Here is a 21,977-nt window from a genome sequence, read left to right as displayed (position 1 = left end):
CGAGCGCGTAACGCGGCGCCTCCGCCATTCATATAGGAACATAGCCCAGGATCGACTCTCCCTGATAGATTTACGACGAGAGTTTGTGTACAGGCCAGCATGAATGTGATTTTAAGGGCGTTTCCGACATCCGTCGAGGTAACTATCGGGTTCTTTCCCACGTCCGGCCTCAAATACACGATTTGTAAACATTCAGAACACGAGTTCACACTTGAACATGAGATTTGCTCTAAATGCAGACGGAAGTGGAACACGAATTCCGTCCCGGGGGCAGGAGTGGCGTTGGGAAGGGTATCCGGCTACCCACCGTCACTAAGCATGCTTCAAACCTTACAACAATACCGACCCCGCAACCGAACGGGCCAAGGCAAGGGTGAAGAAGAAGAGCAAAACAAAAATAAAATAAGACCAGGTAAATGTACTGTTAATATATACTTATACATAAATTCATTTAGTAAATGATATTCGTACAGTCATTAGCGGAAAACAGTCCTTGACAACAATAAAATGAACAAAAGTCTTGTGTGTTATTTTAACAGTAAAGACGGGAGTAGGTCCAGTGTGATATGAAAAGAGAAAGAAGTAGTTTACGTATAAAGAGAATTAGTCAGCAGCCAGTGGAATTTCGATACGTACTGTCTGACCGATAAACGCAGTCATCTGTGCCATTTGTTAAACTCGGGGCATTTTTTCGCTGTAGAGCCCTATGGAACGAGATCTGGAACACATGGAATTGTTTATTCTTCACTATATAATGTGAGAATGGTATCTTTCACTTGCATTTGCGACAAAAAAATTCTGTTTGATATCGCTTTCTCTTCAGATATGCTTCATAGGTAACAAACTTGTACCAAATGGAATGGTAATTATGCACCAGCGTATCAGACTTTCATCCCTCACTTAGTAACATTTAACTCTGAAAATATTTGTACCGTTCATGTCTGATTCTCTGGTAACCATCTGACGCCGTACTGAAAATTTATCATTACATAATTACTTAAAAAGTTGCTGCCAAAATTGTGAAAAATATCATGTCACGAATAAACATTTTCCAAAATTCAGCTTTCAAGAGTGTTGTCAGTAAACATCAACTGCAGGTATTCTTCATCACTACTGAAAGTTTTCTCACATTGTGTACAGTGTTCCATTTTATAAGGACACTGATGTTTCAAGAGTGACTGATTGCTTGAATATCGTATGAAAATGTTTCACCTGCGACAGTAAGCCAATATTTTAGTTCAAATAGCAATAGATCTCGCTAATTATGAAGTGTAAGTAGTATCAGTTCGTGGTGTTCCAAATTTACAACAGTTAAAATTCTCTCACTCATTTATCTCTGATAACGCTTTGTTTCAAATAATGTTGTGATGTCAAAGAATGAACGAAGTCATTAAAGATCTACAGCACATGAGCCAAACAAGGACAGTCACGCCTGTTTTTCCTCGTACAGAGTCGTTAAATTTGTCCTCGTGAGACACTTCCCGTTAGTGATTTGAACTGAAATACAAATAATGGCACGAACAGAAAAGAAAACAAGATGTCATATTCGCAGAACATGGCTGTTGCTGCTGAGTGAATTACTATGTCATCAGAGAACGTTGTGAGACTTTACGTTTTACGTAGAAAACGGAGAGGATTCGAGCAGTGGTAAAATTCTGTACTCTTAAGGTGAAGGAAATGGGTGCAAATCCTCGTACTTTATGCTGATTCATGGTTTCTATTGTTTTCATAAATCAAATTACGGTAGCTGCTACGGTTCTTCCAGCTATGTCACGACTAATTTCTTTCCACATTCATTTGCTGCAGAGTAGTAGAACTCCTCCGCAAAACAATATTGCTCATTTCTGTCGCCGTCATTACCTTAACAGATCTAGACTCTGGCTAAAACCACAATCGTGTTCTGTGTGTTTTCTGTGTTAAATAAAAGTAGCTCTGCAGTTTCGTCGAGGACAAAGAGTAAGGCAATGTTGCTGATGATCTGTCAGATGGAAGAGGACGTTAAGTCTTTTATGGTAAGTACAGGGTCTTATATTTAAACTTCCACTGCTTGAGAGGGACTCACGAAAAATGAGAGATCGTAGGTCAATGAAACTTTGTGGAAAGATTTGTAAGGACCTGCTAAAGAGAAGTAACGAACAAACCATTGAAAGTAACACCTTCTAACATTCACATGAGAGGAAATCACATTTATTAATTGTGTATCAGATTAAAAATGTTGCACAGTGTGACCACCATCTGCATCCACTACAGCCACCAAACGCACTACGGATAGGATATTGCAGTTGTTCGCGGCACTTTTTGGACTGTGTACCATGACATGTTTAACTGCATGACACGGCCCATGCAGTGTTTGAAGATCACACATTGCCACCAGCATTCTCAGCCATGCCAACAGGAGCGTCTTCAGATATTTGTGGTGCAACTGACCGTCAGCCTCTCCCATGAGCTCTTCACAAATCGTCAGTTGATTCAAAGCTCCGAATTAGGTTCTTCTACCTAGATTATGAAAGAGGAACTCTCCGTATTCCTTTAACGCGTCGACAATCGTAAAGAGGGCGACGCTATTATTGTTGTTTTTATAAAATAACTCTCCTCACCTTGTCAAGATCCATGTTAACTGCCTGCAAACGTCATGCACACTGATGATTGTCTTCCAATACAACGTCGCCCTACCAATGCCAGCGCCCAGCGACGACTCTAACAGTACTAGCAACGCCAATCCTGCAGCGCAAATCTGAACATCATTCCTGTAAAGTTATGTACCCATACGGTAAATAGCTTTCAGTCTACACTGCATGAAGTGGGGGAATGTTTAATTATAACCACACTGTAGATAACGTACACCATCGTTCCTTGCAGTAGTACCTTAGTTCTACTAATTTTCTGTTAAAATATTGTTACAGGCTGTAATATAGATTTATTTTAAATTTGTCATTCTCGATCGAGCTAAGTCGTGCAGTGGTAAAGACACTAGACTGGCTTTTGTAAAGAACGAGGTCAAGACACAGTCCAGGCTTAGCGATTTAGATTTATACTGGTTTTCCTAAATCTGTAAACAGAAAATCTGTAACTGTGCCTTTGAAAAGGGTACTGTCGATTTCCTTTCATCACCTAGCATCAGACGAGTTTTCGGCACATTTGAATGACCTTGTTGATGGATATTAAACCTTGATTTTCTTTTTTGTTTGAACGAGGTTTTCCATCAATTTAGGATTGAATTCCAGGGTAAATGTGAGATGTAGTATCTAATAATTCCTATCGCCTTCAGACTTATGGAAACTGTCTTTCAATGAGAGAAAATGTGTCAACAATATTACTTGTAAGTCAGGTACTAGATAGTTGATTTATGAATTGAAGTTGTATCTGTCTTGTGATAGTTAATGACTCTATGATTGTTAGTCTAGGAGCGAATGGCAAAGAAGAATTCTAGCCAATGTTCAATTAATACAAATACTATGGGCAGTTCTCCAGTTGAAGAAAAAACAAAAACTAATACAGATTTTGAGCCAAACTGGGTTGACTCGTGACTGAAATATGTTTTAAGTACATTCAAAGTTCGTCAAGCGTAACATCTGAAAGGAATGCAATATTTATAATAATCAAGAATAAAAATCTACAACGCCGTCTCAGGTTTTAATGTCGAGTACGCTAGTTTTTGACAGAATGTATTCGCTAGCCTTTTTATCAGTTAAAAAGATAGTAATTCTGTTTGATACATTTCAAAAATTGTCAGAGGCAAGTTCTCCTTCAACCCCGAGAAGGACTCAGTGCTGAGAGTGACATTACGCAGAAACTGTTCTTGTTTTAGAGAGTCAGAACGCATCGATGTAAGCAGGGATATGCATAATCAGTTTCCTGCAGTTCATCGATACCAACCTCTCAATTTAATTTACAATTAAAAATTTAGAAGAATTTGTGAGCAAGATAGTCAAAATTAATCAGAAATTGTATATAGTAATTTAAGACTCATCCCGTCAAAAGACTTCAAAATTTAGGTTCTAAACTCTTATTATACGGAAGCGAACTTAAGAAATCGAATCAAACGGCATAATATCTTATAGCGAGTTATTTGGTTTTTTTGTGAATTGCTGAGAACAATCTATTAGTGAACACTGCCAACGAGATAAGAAGCTCTGTCTTCGGATCTAATTCATGAGTGACAACCATTTATATCAGTAGAATGGATTAAAACATAATTTATGTATGTTGTGCGTTAGAGGAATTTGAAACTTAACTAAGGTAAAGTCTGAGTGAAGGGAGTCGAATAAACAGCCATTCCACGAAGTCGATAGTAAAACCATCATTCTCTTACCAGTTTAAGTAGTAGTCACTGTCAACACACACATTTTACACTAGTACATTTACGGTCGATTTCGACTGATATGCATTCGAAATTTAAGCAGTTCGTGATTTAAGCTGAACTGTCTAGATTTTATTTTCATTCACGTAGGCAGCATATGAGACACGTAACTGTGAATCAAGTAGTTTTTACTGACACATTACATATTTAAGTTTTTTATTTATATTCTAATTCTCAATGGAAAAGACACAACTTACATGACTGTTTACTGTTGGGCTGTAAAATGAACTCTTATTCCATTAATCCTCACCCATAGAAACATTTAACAGTTGGACGTACCATGTTAAAAAACGGCTAGGAACGTGGTTTTTATTTTGAGAGCTGGACCTACAGTGAGTAAACGATTACTGCGTATTTTACAACGCTTAATATACATTAGTATGGATAGCTATTAGTTTTACAGAGTTTTGCATACTGAATGAAAAACTGACTTCTCAGTTTTGTTTGTCTGCGTTTCTCTTCGGTGAAAGGTAATCAATTGTGATAATCAATTAAAGTATCAGACATGCTCCGTGGGTGTTATAGTGATAAGAATCATGACAATAGATCCATAACGTGTTACTACGCTGCGGTGATGCATATTACACTATAGTTTTATTGCTCTATTTCGTTCCACTTTACACGGTCTGTCGTCCGACTCTGCTACTCCTCTCTAAAATTAGCTATCCTCCGCAGTGAGCGCCCGTCTGAAGAAGTTAGATGCCGCCGTAGCATTGTGCTTGCAGGAGCGCGCAGCTGCGACCTTGAGGTGGCGTTACCTTGAGCGCGACGTCCATGGCAGTGGCAGTGGCAGCGGCGGCGGCGGTCGAGAGCTGGCAGCTTGCGCCAGAGCAGCGGCCACTTGTACGCAATTAGGTCAGCCGCACCGCCTTATAGCGCGCGCGCCGCCGGATCCGGCCAATGGCGCGCCGGGTCACGGACATCCGCTAGCTCGCGGAAGTCCCCCCAGCGCCAGCGCCCCTCCTAAAAACTCCGCTCTCCTCTGCTTATTCTCAGTGGCCGAGGCCCCGGCGTGAACGACGCTTCGTACCAGATCCCAGCCGTCGTTACGCCCGTATGTCACCTCTTTCCGTGCCAAGTAAAAATGTCTGACCAACCAGAAAGGAATCAGTACAGTTCCGCCTGTACTATCGGGTCTAAGTATTCCGCTGAAGTAGATCTTACCTACAGCGAGTCTGAATGATTTTTTTTAATGATATTTCGTTTAGAGCGGCACACATTCGGACTAACAAATAAAACATAAAATTTTTTTGCCTTGTAATGTGGCAACGTAAATCATATATAGTGCAACCAATTTTTCAGCTGTTATAATATCTACATTAAAACACGCTGTAACCAACCGTAGTATTAATATCTGTTTAACCTATGCGTCGTGCCGGCCCATGTGGCCGACCGGTTCTAGGCGCTTCAGTCTGGAAGCGCGCGACCGCTACGGCCGCAGGTTCGAATACTGCCTCGGGTATGGATGTGTGTGATGTCGTTAGGTTAGTTAGATCTAAGTAGTTCTAAGTTCTAGCGGACTGATGACCTCAGATGATAAGTCCCGTAGTGCTCAGAGCCCCCCACCCAAACTTCAATGCATTTTCGATAACGTGTAGTATAAATAGCGGGGAAGGGTGCGGTACTTCGTCCTCACCACAAAAAAACTAAAAAACAAATAAATTCCGTAAAATATGTTTGATTTCTATTAACAATATAATTTTTCAGTACGTGAACATGTACACTATGTGATTAAAGGTATCTGGACACCTGGCTGAAAATGATCGTGGCGCCCTCCATCGGTAACGCTGGAATTCAGCATGGTGTTGGCCCACCATTAGCCTTAATGACAGCTTCCACTCTCGCAGGTATACATTCAATGAGGAGCTCTAATGTTTCTTGAGGAATGGCAGCCCATTCTTCACGGAGTGCAGCATTGAGGAGAGGTATCGATCATGGTCAGTGAGGCCTGGCACGAGGTGGGAGTTCCAAAACATACCAAAAGGTGTTCTATAGGATTCAGGTCAGGACTCTGTGCACGTCAATCCATTACAGGGATGTTATTGTCTTGGAACCACTAAGCCACAGGCCGTGCATTATGAACAGGTGCTCGATTGTGTTGAAAGATGCAATCGCTGTCCCCGAATTGCTCAGCAACAAGAAGGTGCTTAAAATATCATTATAGGCCTGTGCTGTGACAGTGCCACGTAAAACAACATAAAATACACGACCACACCATAACACCACCACCTCAGAATTTTACTGTTGGCACTACACACACTGGCAGATGATGTTCACCAGGCATTCGCTATAACCACACCCTGGCATCGGATCGCAACATTGTGTACCGTGATTCGTCACTCCACACAACTTGTTTCCACTGTTCCAGCGTCCAATCTCTACGCTCCCACACAAAGTGGGGCGTCGTGTGGCATTTACCTTCGTGATGTGTGGTTTATGAGCAGTCGCTCGACCATGAAATCTAAGTTTTTATACCTCACTCCTTACTGTCATAGAACTAGCAAAGGATCCTTATGCAGTTTGGGTTTCATGTGTGATTGTCTGGATTGAGGTCTGCTTATTACAAATTACGACGCTTTTCAACTGTTGGCCGTCTCTGTCAGTCAACAGACGAGGTCGAAATTGGAAATTTGTGGTAAGGTCTTATGCGACCAGACTGCTGCGGTCATCGGTCCCTAAGCTTACGCACTACTTAATCCAACTTAAACTAACCTATGCTAAGGACAACACACACACCCATGCCCGAGGGAGGACTCAAACCTCAGACGGGTGAGAAGAGGTCTGCCTGTACGCTTTTGTACTGTACGTGTTCCTTCACGTTTCCAGTTCAATATCATATCGGAAACAGTGCATGTTAAGGAGCGTGGGAATCTCGCGTACTGACGTATGACACAATCACCAGACCACGTTCGAAGTCCGTGAGTTCCACGGAGTGCCCCATTCTTCTCTCTCACGGTGTCTAATGACTACTGAGGTCGCTGATACAGAGTACCAGGCAGTAGGTGGCAGCACAATGCACCTAATATGAAAAACGTATGTTTTTGGGGTGTCCGGATACTTTTGATCACATAGTGGAAGGAGGGTACAAAACCTGAAAATATCTTTTGCCACAATGTTAGCAACTCCAACGGGTTTTCCATCATGTTTGCATCGAATGGAGGCTACTTCATGAACACTACGAGAAAGTTTTAAAAAATATATAAAATTCGTTAACTGAATTTAATTTTCATTCACAACATACTTTTTTAAAGTTATGTATGTGTAAGAAGCGTTCTGAAACCGAAAATATGAGTATGACATTTGTTGTGAAAAATCACATTCACTACTAGGACTTAAATTTTTGGTCTACCTTTTACTGAACAATTTGAAGCACATACGGAATCTGGAATAATAAATCACTAAATACAATAAATACTTTTTCAAATAATAAAATATAGAGTACTAGATAAGATTACGATATTTTCAAAAGGCATCACAATATTAGCCCCCCTCCCGCCACCGGTGCCAACCTCGTTGCGAGGTTTAATATCTGCCAGTTTTAGACATAATATTAGTTGTGAATATTCGTCCATATGGCCAGTTCTTCAGTTTTTTCGAGTAATTACAGCGTACTCATGATCTGATGTAGCAGAGAAGGTGGGTGCTACTAATATTAGTTTCACGGTAAATGGTGAAATATTTTTCAGATCTCACAACAAATGCTTCTGGGTACACTTACTACTATACGCTAACCGTTACTGTTTCGACTTTCTTCAGAATGATATCAAATTGATAACTCTGTCTGTGTGCTGGAATTAGTTTCGGGTTTGATTGTGAAGATCAAATTTTTCCCAGAAATGTACATGTGTCTCCTACCCTTCATCCACATGGTTTACTCAGGGTAGTAGCGAATAGTAACTATCTATGGTGTCGTTCTCACTCTGGGTAGGTGGGACGCCATCAACATTATGTAAAATTCCCAGAAATGGCAACAACAACTGTTTTTCTAAAATATAAGTAACGGTTATAGACGTTGTTGGTACAGTTTCTGACTGATTTGTTTCCTCCCTCACCTCAGGTATACAATGACAAATTTGTATATCATCCACTATTATGAAACGTCGGAAAAAGTAAGAGGAACTGCTGTGAAGCAAGTCTAAACATCGTTGAGAAACTTACTACTACAACCTACAGAAGATTGGAAAGGTTTTTTGGCAGTCGTTAACAGTCTGGAACACCCTGAGAATAAAGCTTTATCATACACTAAAGTAATGAAAATGTTGGGCGAAAGCGCCCATAAGTGTCTGTGTTATGTCACTAAGCTTGAACTGTGAATTTTTGTGCTCGTTCACCTTCGGCTGATTTACTGCCACGCATAAAGTCACATGTAGAAAACAAAATTTGAAACTTCCTTACTTTTTAATCCATACCTTTACGAAGGTTTAGAACAAAACATGTAACCGCAATTGTTTATTCTGTTTTATGCATTTATAATAAAATCTAAATGATTAATAATGAGGATCTTGTCCGCAGCATCCACGAGTTGAGGAACATGTAAAACACACTGAGAAGAAAGACAAGAGCAGTATGTGATATGTGAGTGAAATCTTATGTGACTTAACTGCTAAGGTCATCAGTCCCTAAGCTTACACACTACATAACCTAAAATATCCTAAGAACAAACAAACACACCCACGCCAGAGGGAGGACTCGAACACCCACCGGGACCAGCCTCACAGTCCATGAGTCAGTGGCCTAGACCGCTCGGCTAATCCCGCGCGGCAAGAGCACTATGATCCAGGTGTTAAGGCATCTAGACATAACTTGCATGGTACATGGACGAGCTGTAATTGTACAAAAGGCAGAGACTGGAATATATCCTACAAATACGTGAGGTCATTCGGTGCAAGTGCACTTCTGACGTGAAAATTTGTAGCGGGTCATGTAAAATCAGTCAGAAGGCTAATGACTCAAGCAAAAATATCGTAAAATTCAGTTCTCATCACGTTTAACACAAGCAGCTAACTAAAAGTACGTGTCGAGGATTTTCAGTGCTTCGTAACTTTCAAACGTCATAGAATGTGGTCCTCATTCATACAATATTTCTGGTAGGCTGAGATCCTGAAAATATTCCTTGCTCCATAAGAGTGTACAACTCCTTTATACACTCCTGGAAATTGAAATAAGAACACCGTGAATTCATTGTCCCAGGAAGGGGAAACTTTATTGACACATTCCTGGGGTCAGACACATCACATGATCACACTGACAGAACGACAGGCACATAGACACAGGCAACAGAGCATGCACAATGTCGGCACTAGTACAGTGTATATCCACCTTTCGCAGCAATGCAGGCTGCTATTCTCCCATGGAGACGATCGTAGAGATGCTGGATGTAGTCCTGTGGAACGGCTTGCCATGCCATTTCCACATGGCGCCTCAGTTGGACCAGCGTTCGTGCTGGACGTGCAGACCGCGTGAGACGACGCTTCAGTTGGACCAGCGTTCGTGCTGGACGCGCAGACCGCGTGAGACGACGCTTCATCCAGTCCCAAACATGCTCAATGGGGGACAGATCCGGAGATCTTGCTGGCCAGGGTAGTTGACTTACACCTTCTAGAGCACGTTGGGTGGCACGGGATACATGCGGACGTGCATTGTCCTGTTGGAGCAGCAAGTTCCCTTGCCGGTCTAGGAATGGTAGAACGATGGGTTCGATGACGGTTTGGATGAACCGTGCACTATTCAGTGTCCCCTCGACGATCACCAGAGGTGTACGGCCAGTGTAGGTGATCGCTCCCCACACCATGATGCCGGGTGTTGGCCCTGTGTGCCTCGGTCGTATGCAGTACTGATTGTGGGGATCACCTGCACGGCGCCAAACACGCATACGACCATCATTGGCACCAAGGCAGAAGCGACTCTCATCGCTGAAGACGACACGTCTCCATTCGTCCCTCCATTCACGCCTGTCGCGACACCACTGGAGGCGGGCTGCACGATGTTGGGGCGTGAGCGGAAGATGGCCTAACAGTGTGCGGGACCGTAGCCCAGCTTCATGGAGACGGTTGCGAATGGTCCTCGCCGATACCCCAGGAGCAACAGTCTCCCTAATTTGCTGGGAAGTGGCGGTGCGGTCCCCTACGGCACCGCGTAGGATCCTACGGTCCTGGCGTGCATCCGTGCGTCGCTGCGGTCCGGTCCCAGGTCGACGGGCACGTGCACCTTCCGCCGACCACTGGCGACAACATCTATGTACTGTGGAGACCTCACGCCCCACGTGTTGAGCAATTCGGCGGTACGTCCACCCGGCCTCCCGCATGTCCACTATATGTCCTCGCTCAAAGTCCGTCAACTGCACATACGGTTCAAGTCCGCGCTGTCGCGGCATACTACCAGTGTTAAAGACTGCGATGGAGCTCCGTATGCCACGGCAAACTGGCTGACACTGACGGCGGCGGTGCACAAATGCTGCGCAGCTAGCGCCATTCGACGGCCAACACCGCGGTTCCTGGTGTGTCCGCTATGCAGTGCGTGTGATCATTGCTTGTACAGCCCTCTCGCAGTGTACGGAGCAAGTATGGTGGGTCTGACACACCGGTGTGAATGTGTTCTTTTTTCCATTTCCAGGAGTGTATTTACACTACGTAATACTTGATAAGGTACGCCATACATTATGTTACAGTAGATGGCTACTACAACATAATAATGAGACTTTCTGGAAAATAAACTAGGATCCTTTTGAGTTCCAATCACCACATATTAAAAACAAATTAATTGAGACTACTGTGAAGGCGTTGTGAGAGGTAAGTGACAGGCTGGACTAGAGCCAGTGAAACCACTAAATTATGATAAAAGAGGTGGAGTCAGTAATCAAGAAAGCACTCATTGGGTGAATCAATAAATAAGAAAGGTAAAGGGAAAGAACATTCCCAAAACCACTTAATCGATAGCTTTAAGGCTTGGATCAATAAATACGAGGGCGTGCTGAACAATAGTGACTCAGAACTTTTTATTCCGTTCTCAACATCGGTCAGCTTTCCCGCTTCGATGACGCAAGTTGCAACTCTCTGCCGCCAGAGGAATCCGAACTAGAGCATGTAACATAGCGGTGTGTAACGAAACTATGTTGGTGCATGAGCAACAACATGGTGTAATCGAGTTTATAATTGGAAAAAACAGACCTCCAGTTGAAATCCATATGAGAATGAAAGCTGCGTACGGTTTTGAACGTGAGAGTATTGGGTTCCTTAACAACACTGTGACAGGTGTGTAATCTTTGTTTAACAATCTGACTCGGAAAATAAGAGAGCATCGACGGAGTCCCGCTACAAAGGATCACAGACGTAAGAAAAGCTAAAGATCACGCCATCAGGAGACATTCCTGCTCCCAATGGTGCATTTGGAATACAGACAACTATAAATCATGCAAGGTACTGCTAGGCCCTCAGGTTACTTCAAGCACGAATCACAAGAGTCTGTCTATGCATGCAGCACCTTCTCCATTAGCATGACAATGTCAGACCACACACGACATCTGCAACAATCCGTCGCTTTGCGTTCACTATCATTGATCATCCTTCATAGATTACCGACTTGGTCCCATCCCATTTTGGTCATTTTACAAAACTTAAGGAACGGCTTTGAGGACTTCAGTTTGATAATGATCAAACGAGTTCAAGCGTAGGTGAGGTTTGGCTCGATTAATAAAGTTAGTCATTCTACAACGATTGAATCAACAAAATAGTATCTCGTTTGGCGAAACGTTTTCGTCGCCGAGGCGAGTATGTTGATAAATAATGACCACTTAACTACAAGCTTCATAGCATCATTCTGCAATGAATATTATCTCAGACTGAAGAATGCATCATTTGGTAGAAGTATCAGAATCGTACAGGATATTATAGGTAGTTATTCGTAAAATTTTATGAACCGAGGTAAAAGTAATATATTCTACAGTGAAATAAACGAATATTACATACCTGAAAAAAAGGCACTCATTGCTAAAAAAATTACAAGAAAAAATATATATATTCATTTATATTTAAAAACTTTCATTACTAACAGATGTTTTTGAAAAGTTTAAACAAACAGGTGCATATTGTCACGTATTATCCAGAATAAACTGCCTGTTACGCGAGCAGAGCCGTAAACAAGGAACTAAGAAATCACACTGGAAGCACCTTTATAGATACACATGAAAGTACATACAGAGATGAACCGCCTTTCTCTGCAAGAACTGGTCTTTATTATCTATACATGGAAAACTTAGCAGCTTACAGTACCCCATAAGTAAGTACCAGAATCTTCTAGAAATCAGAAATGTAAATGACAATCGATTGCAAGTGGCAGGAAGCTAAGCAACAACCGGCACGTCGCCAGCCAGCAACCCTATTCGCTGTATTAAGGCGGGCGACGTACAACACACGCCAACATAATCATTTAGTTTAGAATTTTACTGAATGTTAAATAACATCGCGATTATCATAGAAACTATACTGAAATTGACTACAGTACCTCTTCATTTATTCTATAACTGATGTTTGATAATAGTTGTTTAGAAAGGAGATGCCTTAAATCAAACAACAAACTCAGAGACTACGATCCTAATACTGAAACAAATTGCTTCAGAGATATTCTAAAAGAAATGAAGCTTCAGGAGCTCGTGGCACTCTCTTTTGCTATATTCAATCTCATATGTAATGCGGCTTCCACGTTACCTAGGTACTTATTAATTATTTCAAAGTTGAAACACCTGTACTTAGAATGAATACCACTTTTTCCATACTCACGAGAGTCTTAATATAATATTGATCAAGATTCCTTTGACTGCTGCAATCTAAGTTTTAGTGAGATAATATAAATGAATTAAGTACGGAATGTTTTTATATATTCACAAAGAACAATAGATAGAAAAGTTTCCAGCTCTGAAACAAATACCCTCCTGTCTCCAAATATGTCTCAAAATTTGTGGGGTTTCACATCATATTAAACTTACTGACACTGCTATTGGCTTTGACAAATTATTTGGATTACCTCTAAATGAAGCGGATTTATATAAAATGTAGCTGATGAGGGGATGAAGAACAGGAAGCAAATAATTTTACTTATATTTCAGGTGCTTCTCGTTAGCAAAAAGTTGGCTTGAAGACTTACATTGGAAGCACGACTTGTCTTTCACTAGAAATGGGTACCTTAGATTAGACCTGAATCCAGTATTGCACTATTGACTGTTCATAAAGCAGCGTTGTAGACTCTGCTTTCTTGAAAAGCACCAAGAGGACACACTGTACTGGATGTCTTCCCTTGTGGTTTCATGTGCAGTATTTCGTGTTCAAGTGGTTTGAAGTATTACTTTTCAATCCTTTTTGACATTAAACCTTTAGAATGCATTGCCCACTACCTCTTTCAAGTATTCTGGGATATCATTTCTCACCGAGAGTGACGCTTTAGTTTTCTTGCTGATTCTGTAACCTAGTTTATGTTCTTTACGATAACATCCTCTGGGCTAGCACTTACGGTTTACAGTTTCAATCCCTTTACTGAACACAAGTTGAAAACAAGGTGGTTGTGTCTACCCTGTAAAACTGTCGCTAAACCTTTCACTGTGCTGCACAAGTAGTGATAATATTTTTTGTAAACTAGGGAATAAAGATAGATAAAGATAAGCAAATTACCAGGGTTGATATATGACCAGAAGAAAATGAATGACACATTGCTGTTCCAATTTGTGATGTTCGCGTTTAGTGTTGCTACCTTGCCTGTTAAAGTATGTAAGGGGCATGAACAGTCTTTGATGGAGAGTGGTCACAGTGAGGAACATAGAGCTACCTCGTACATGTGAGACAGCATAATCAGCATCTGGTAGATTTTTCAAGAGATCTCATTGTGGGTCTCTATTTGGACAGCTGGAAGAAATGGACAATATACAGATTAATGTGGCATTCGAATACTACAGTGGCTCAAAGTTAAACTGCATGGGAAAGTGAGGGCAGGCATAAAAGTTGTCACGGTTTATATCGACAACGTCTGAATACCACAAATTAAGATCGCCGTATCGTGTGCCGATCATATCTTAACCCCTTCATATCCGTGTCTGTCATCCTAGAACTGATAACGGGCTCCCTACAACATACTGCGTGATCCCACACCATTGGTCTGAGCCTAGCAGCAGCCGTGTTAGGGATTTACCCTCACCGTGCATAGTCTGCCGTTAACACAAACAGTTTCATTTGGAATGGTCCCATGACCTGGAAAAATGGAATGCTTTTGAATGACACTGCACACTGTTCAGCGATAAATTACGGTTGTACACCAGATAATCACCGTCGGCGAGTGTGGAGGCGACCTGGGTGGAGGTTCTATTTTTAAAATGCTTTCCAATGCTTTCGAGAGTCATGGCGGTGTCACTCCCGGTGTCATAGTGTGGGGAGTCATCGGGTATGACTTCAGTCTCGCGTGGTACTGACTGAAGGGAACTATAGTAGCATAACAATATGTCAAGGAAATCCTGCGTCCTCATTAGTTAACACCAATGCGATAGTACTGTCGTGCAAGTTTTCAACAGACCGTGCTCACCCATACATCGCACGTGTCTCTATGAACTATGTGTGTCATGTTGAGATCGTACAGTGGCCAGCGAGGTCCACAGACTAGTGAAGTTTCATACTATTCTTTTTCTCTTGTGGGTTCTGCTCTATTCTGATAAGCGTATTTCCACTACTACGACAGTAACGCCCATTATATTAATGAAAATCTGTCAGGGTCTAACAAACTTAGCACCTCGTGGTTATAGCAACGCGATATCTCTCATGTACGCTCACACCGAAAACTCTCAGTGAAGTACCCGCTAGCAGTATTCCCCTCCTAATGATATGCAACGTTCCCAGTTGGCGTTTACGTACGTGTGATTTGTCAGTTCAGGTTCTTCTGCTAGTCTGTTAAATTATCTTACAACCCCTTTTGTAGACCTCTTTGGCCATCCTAAAAAAGGAGCATACAGTCGCCAAGAAATTTTGTTCTATAATGGCAGTGCATTGTTCCTTCTACAGCTGCAACTAGGTTCTCAGGTGAGCGTGTTCATCTGTCAGTTCTGTCTTCTAAAAGCGCCTTTATTCAGAAAATTATCTGCATCCTTACAGCTGGTCATATCAAGGGACAAGAAACACTTTATCAGTTTTACTTCCGTCTGTCTCCAGATTCTTGACTTTTTACGACGGCCTGGTCACGTCTGTCTCAGACAGAAATGCTGGGCGAAAATACTGTATCTTCAGTGTCTGGGCAGCAGACGCCCTATCTCCTCGATACATTACATTCATCCAGCCTTAAATGATGCGTAATCCTGGAGCACTAACAATTTATTTCTGTTAGGTGGCAGTGATCCACCAATAAAATCCTATATTGCCTTCCATTATCCTACACTCACTACTTCGATTACAGAACTGAGGAAAACTCTCATTCGCATGACTAGACTCTGTATGCAGAAAGCTTATGGGCTTAGTTTACTGTTTTTTAGCATACTCGTACTTTATAACGTCATACACTTCGGTGCTAGATACAAGCACGTCTGAAGGATGCTGGGACCGCCTGCTGACCGAACAACAGTTATAGAGGTTATGGAATATGGGGGATATGTACATGGAATAGAAAGAGCCCTTAAAAGTTCACCATCGTCTGTAATGATCAACCTATGCAGGAACATGCAATCCGAACCTATTCATCTGTTTTTCTTACTAATGGGAGACGACCAGTAACTTCATAACATACGAATCATGTGCAGATGTTTTACATAACACTCCACAGACATGAAAGTGCTTGTGAGTGCCGGCAGGTCGCCTGACCTCAATCCTGTTGAGCACATCTGGGACGCCTTCGCGTGACGTATACGCTCCGTGGACACAGATTCGGCCATCGTCAACTAAATGTAGTGGACGAAGAAACGGCCACGGAGCAGAATGAATCCTCAACAGAACAGCTGTGTTGTGGAGACTGTGCCACAACCCGTCGTCACCGTCATAGGGGTTACATGGAGTTATTCACACTTGTAGATGGATTTGGTAAATAAATTCCTCAGCGCAAATTCTGTTCAAGACACATGGATGTTTATGCTGGAATTAATAGTATACGAAATTACTTAAGAAGCGCAGAGATCTGTGACAAAACGGGAAGAAGTGCATAATGTGTCATCCTGTGCTACACTTTGAAAAGAACTTACACGCTGCTGTAATGTCCAAGAACAATTTGAAGAAATCATGTGACGTGGAAAACATTCGGCGAAAAGAAGTTTCTTTACAGCACTTATATTTTCTCTTAAACTACAATTTATTCCCCTTCGAATGTGAAGTTCCTTTTAAAATTTAAGTAGTTTCAGAAAAGAACAACATACTGCTCTTAAACGGTTTTTTGCGTTCTTCTCACATCCCCTGCCACACTAACGTTTTTGTAAGTAAAACTTTCTTTACATTGCGCTATGCAGTAAGAAAGGAGGGTTGTGTGATTGCGTAACTTGATTCATGTCCACTACCTTTAGACATAGTGAGTTATGTTTTTAGAAATTATGGGTAGTCCATGATATAACGATTTCTGGCTGAAATTATACATCTAGCAAACTAAATATTTTGTTGAAAGCCCAGTTTGTGAAGTGTACGGGTATACACTAAACGAGCAGAAATTTGTGTATGCAGCATAGTAGTTTCGTGAGGCGATGTGGTAGCTCTCTTTAAGCAGTGTTGTGGTTAATGATTGTGGGTACCGCCTAAGGAAGGAATTTTAATATCAACCGGCATTCCGCTGTACTACAGCACTCTGCAGAGTCGCCTTTGAAGCTCAAGCCCCTACCTCAGTGCGACAAAGACGGAGGAGCATTAACATCAGCTGAAATTCGTTTACCCGCAAATCGACGTGCTTCTTACATTAACAGCAAAATACCGGTATCTCCTTTCAGAACATTAATTGCAACGTCATCGAAAGCTTACATGACTGAATGACAGAAGTATCAATACTGTCTGGAATCAGTTTATACAAGCGAAAAGTTACCAGAAATTCCTTACGGAAAAGTGAAGAGACATTGTAAATGCATGTACCCAAGTTACAGAACACATCTACCGACAATCCTGTAAAGGACAAAGTTTCTTCTTTCCTCTTGTAAAAAACGCAAACATCATACAAAAGTCTTCACGACCACACTGAACCAGTCACACTAGGGAAAATCTCTTAACTGACTTACACAAATATCATGACTCGTGTTTTCGCGATAACGTTAAAGAGTGAAGTACTACAAATGTCTCGGAAAAGACGAGTATTTGTGCACTTGGGAAGTAACAAGACTCAGAGGGTGCTTAGTTAAATTTTAATTGTTCCTTCGGTGTCCGCTGCATAATTGCAGGAAGTTATCGAGGTTCTGTTTATCGAAAATACCGGCAACAGCGAAGATATTAACAATAATCTGTAATCCCAAAATCATAGATACGTACAAGAGCAATAAAAGAACATTCGATTCTTTTATCAGAAGTGTTGATTGTTATAGCTACGTTGCACAGTTAGGCTGCTCAACGTGTAGTTTCTTGACAACACGAAATTCACTTCAGAAAAATATTTAATTTTCAAGTACTTTATATCTTACAATAATACGTTAACGAACAAGAGAAGATGTGGATGGATATTGGGAGCTTTTAGATCAGACATAAGACAGCAAACGTAAATAAATGTCACAATAAATCTTAATAGTAGATTTTAATGACCAGTTAGCAAGGGAAGGTAGATATAGAGATATAGGAGGTAAATGGCCAGCACAATGAAGACTGCAGTCTGGAACCGCGACACTGCTACGGTCGCAGGTTCGAATCTTGCCTCGGGCATGGATGTGTGTGCTGTCCTTAGGTGAGTTAGGTTTAAGTAGTTCTAAGTTCTAGGGGACTAATGACCTCGGAAGTTGAGTCCCATAGTGCTCAGAGCCATTTGAACCATCTGAACCACAATGAACAACAAACAAGAAGGGCATAGAAACTCGGAACTTGGGAACATGCAGACTGGAAAATTCAGATTTTGAGCTGTTTGATGTCTTGATGGGTAAAAATTACCACTGGGAGAGGCTCGAATACTGGATCAGATAACTGCATATTAAAAATAAAAAATAAATTCCTCCCACTAACAAACAAAAACTCCCACCCCAGAAATAAGAGAGGCTGCGACCCTTATAAATTGATAAATGACAAGCAATACGAGGAACAAACAAATAATATAAAAAGGACGAGGATTCAAAGGAAATAATTCCCCAGCTGAAAGAAACAGTTGAACAAGTAGCCAGAATAAATGTTAGGAAAACACACGAATGTTAGAACTTTACATAGACACCAAGACTGTTTAAGGTATCACAATCATAAAGCAGAGGAATCACGGTTGGATCCCACACGACAAAGGAGGATAACCCAAAAAAGTCATAAGAAGGGTTAAACGTCAATACCAAAATGATATACTCGTAATGACAGAAACGAATAGCGAGAAAGATAATTAAGGGCATTACTGCAATGGATTTAGCAGACAACTACAAAGATATGATCATTCATCATCAGTGTTATAGGATAGAAATAGTTAAATGGCCGATAGCAATAGAAAATAATCCAAAAAATAGAAGAAACATTTAAGAAAATACTAAATTGCGAATTTACCTCATAACTACTTCAGATAAATATACAGTAGATACCCCTATTAAAACAACAGTGTAAACTATAAACAAACCTGAAGTCCACCAAGTCTACATAGCTTTGAAAGAGCTCAAAAACTATATTGTAAATGGAGGAGATCAAGTATTAGCGGAGCTTTGCAAATATGCAGCAGAACATGTGAAGATATTACACGATTGCATACTGAAAATCACGGACAAAGAAGAACTTCGTGGACAAATAACTACAGCTGGAATCCGTCGATTACCCAAAAAAGGAGAGGAATTTCACTTCTGAAAATCACTTCTAAAGTCATGTCAGAGACTCTATACGGCCGTTGCAAAGGTCAGATTGAACTGGAAATTGGAGAATGCCAAGAAGAATTTAGGCCCTGAAGAAGCGTCCCAGAACAGATAATCATTTTAATTTGTTAATTGGTTGCTACAAAAGAAGACAAACAGAATTCATAACGATTTTAGACTTCAAAAAGGCTTATCATTGTACTTAAAGATACAGAACGACGAATATATTACGGAATTTCCGGCACCATCCCAAACTAATAACAATAATATAATTAGCTATATCAAAAACCGAATATGAAGTTGGGAGGAGATATATCTGAGCCCTTTAAGATTAAAACAGGGCTAAGACATGGGGATGGCTTTTCGTCATTACTTTTCAACTGTGCTATGGATCCCTATGTGATCAGGGAATGGTATAAGTATAACCCTAAAAAATGATAACTGAGACCAAGAAAGAAAAAATAAATTTAAATTGTCGGGGACATTCAAGAACCCGGAAATCAAATAATAAGGACACAGAATATAGTACAAAAATAGGACTCCAAATATCATTCGAAAAGACTTAGATAATGGTAGCAGATTACTAATAATCTACCACGTACCAGTAAATAAAAGCAAAGAAAAATAGTGAAACTATTTAAATACCTAGGAAAATTTATAACATAGGACTTGGACGAGAAACCTGCATGGCAAGAGACAACTAACAGAATGATAAAAGCTAAAAATTTAATATGGTATACAGAGAATAAAAAGTCTATCAATCAAAACTAAATTAGAACCTTACAAGGAAGTGGTTCTATCAGAGATGTTATACGGAAATGAAACTCTTATCAATGTCATTCTGGAAAACAGAATAGAAAAAATCCTAAACGTAGAGAGCAGAACAGCTAGAACATCTATACTAGAGAAACGTAAAGAAAGATGGACAGTGACGGATAGCGTCAAATGAAGTGGTGTACCGAGAACTGGAGCCCATTACAGATACTGTATGGAAGAAATGGATATCTTTTCTTCATCACATTATGATGATGCCAGGAAACACAATAACAAGAAAAATTATAGGGTAACTTCAGAACATAAAGCAACAAGTGAAATGAATAAAGAAAATCAGGAAGAATACGACAATGCTAGAATTAACCCTGGACGAGTTGCAAAACGAAACACAAAATTTGAAGAAACTGAAAAACATAAAAATAAGATTTAAACAAAAAATAGACAGACTACGTACAATAAAAAGATACTTGCATATAAGGAAATGTAAAAATGATCTCAAAGGATGAAAAGTTTCTCTGTTGATCGAAAAGAAAACTTACTGAACAAGATGTACAGCAAACGCTTGAAGAGGTTCAGTGAGTCCGTGAGGACAGAAGAAGAAGAATAAATTAATTACAATCAAGTGCTATAGCTAATATGTGAACTGCTGCTGCACTATAATGGATAATATTTAGTGAAGACTTTCAGGGAGAATATCGAAAACTTGTATGTAGATTAATAGTGATTTTGTCTAAAGCAGAGACTTTGCACGGAAGTATTACCGCTCGCAAAAACAATATACTGCAATACATATTTTATAATGAAAGAGAAAGAACAATAGATTCTATAAACGTGCGTTTTCAACTAATATGAACACAACCGTAATATAGTTAAGTTATTTTGCATATCACTGAATTCTTGGGCAGAAATTACTGTAATAAACAATTACCACAAACCTAAATTGTTTTATATAGGCGTCTTAACTAATAGGATGCAGGAGCCAAAAGCTCTGTGAACTATATCTGGTTCTCAATTTCGTCTATTTTCCAATTTATCTAACAATAATTCAAGACTGTTACATATTTAGTTTATTATTTAATGACATAGTTTTTATATTGAAGACTCACAACGTTAAATGTTGGCCCAAAACACTTAATTTGAGGTATGTCGTGTTCTCAGCGATTCATTGTCAGTAGATATACATTACTGACGTTGTGGTGAATAAACATGTATTACCTCATACATCGTAAACGTTTCTTTCACGATTAACTATTCTAAAATCATTTTCATTAAAACAACTATGTCAGTGTCGTAACCGTGACTTATTTGATGAGATTAAAGCAACATAAATATGTCATTGTCTTATGTCTACAGCTATTGATACTTTTTGTGTAATATCGGTCACGTTCCTACCTTTTTTGTGCAGTGTGTCGCTAGCAGCTCTCCTAATTTGTACGAAACTATTGGAAGGCATGTTCTTTGTCACAATACAAGTTTCTTATACAATCACCAACGGTTGGGCTTCCACGTCTGTCTCTTCACTCTGCTATGGGATGCGATGTTGGCATACCCATTTTACTAGAATTTTTCCCTTTTCCACCGAAGAAAATAGGATTCCATGGACGATGAACCACGAAACACAAGTAGGCCGACACTGAAATCTACTAATAAGCCAATATTTTTAGGACAGCCAATAACATAGGCTGCGAGCGGAAGGCTACTAATTCAGCTCCTGCAACATCTGTCGTAGGTATTCTTCTGAGCTGTGTACTGTACTTCAGACAACATTTATCCAGTATGTAGTTTCCATTTCTCAAGTACAGTTCTGAACTGTTTGAAGTACACTGCTTCCATAACATATCTGTGGCGAGTAAAATCTGTGGAAGGCACAAATTTATGTGTTATTGGCTTTATAGCACA

At 40.5% G+C, this 21,977-nt stretch overlaps 1 protein-coding gene across 1 annotated transcript in view; it reads right to left on the bottom strand.

Moving 5' to 3' along the window:
• The window catches only part of LOC126299331 (uncharacterized), a 258,756-nt gene extending 253,565 nt beyond the window's left edge, over positions 1-5,191 (bottom strand). The window contains exon 1 of the mRNA XM_049991161.1: positions 5,119-5,191. Within this exon, the coding sequence (XP_049847118.1) occupies positions 5,119-5,136 (18 nt within the window). The 5' untranslated portion in view covers positions 5,137-5,191. The remainder of the gene's footprint in view (positions 1-5,118) is intronic.
• Positions 5,192-21,977: the final 16,786 nt, after the last annotated feature.

This window comes from Schistocerca gregaria, chromosome X (assembly GCF_023897955.1).
Source record: "Schistocerca gregaria isolate iqSchGreg1 chromosome X, iqSchGreg1.2, whole genome shotgun sequence".
NCBI classification, from domain to species: domain Eukaryota; kingdom Metazoa; phylum Arthropoda; class Insecta; order Orthoptera; family Acrididae; genus Schistocerca; species Schistocerca gregaria.
This window is presented reverse-complemented; position numbering and strand designations above follow the sequence as displayed.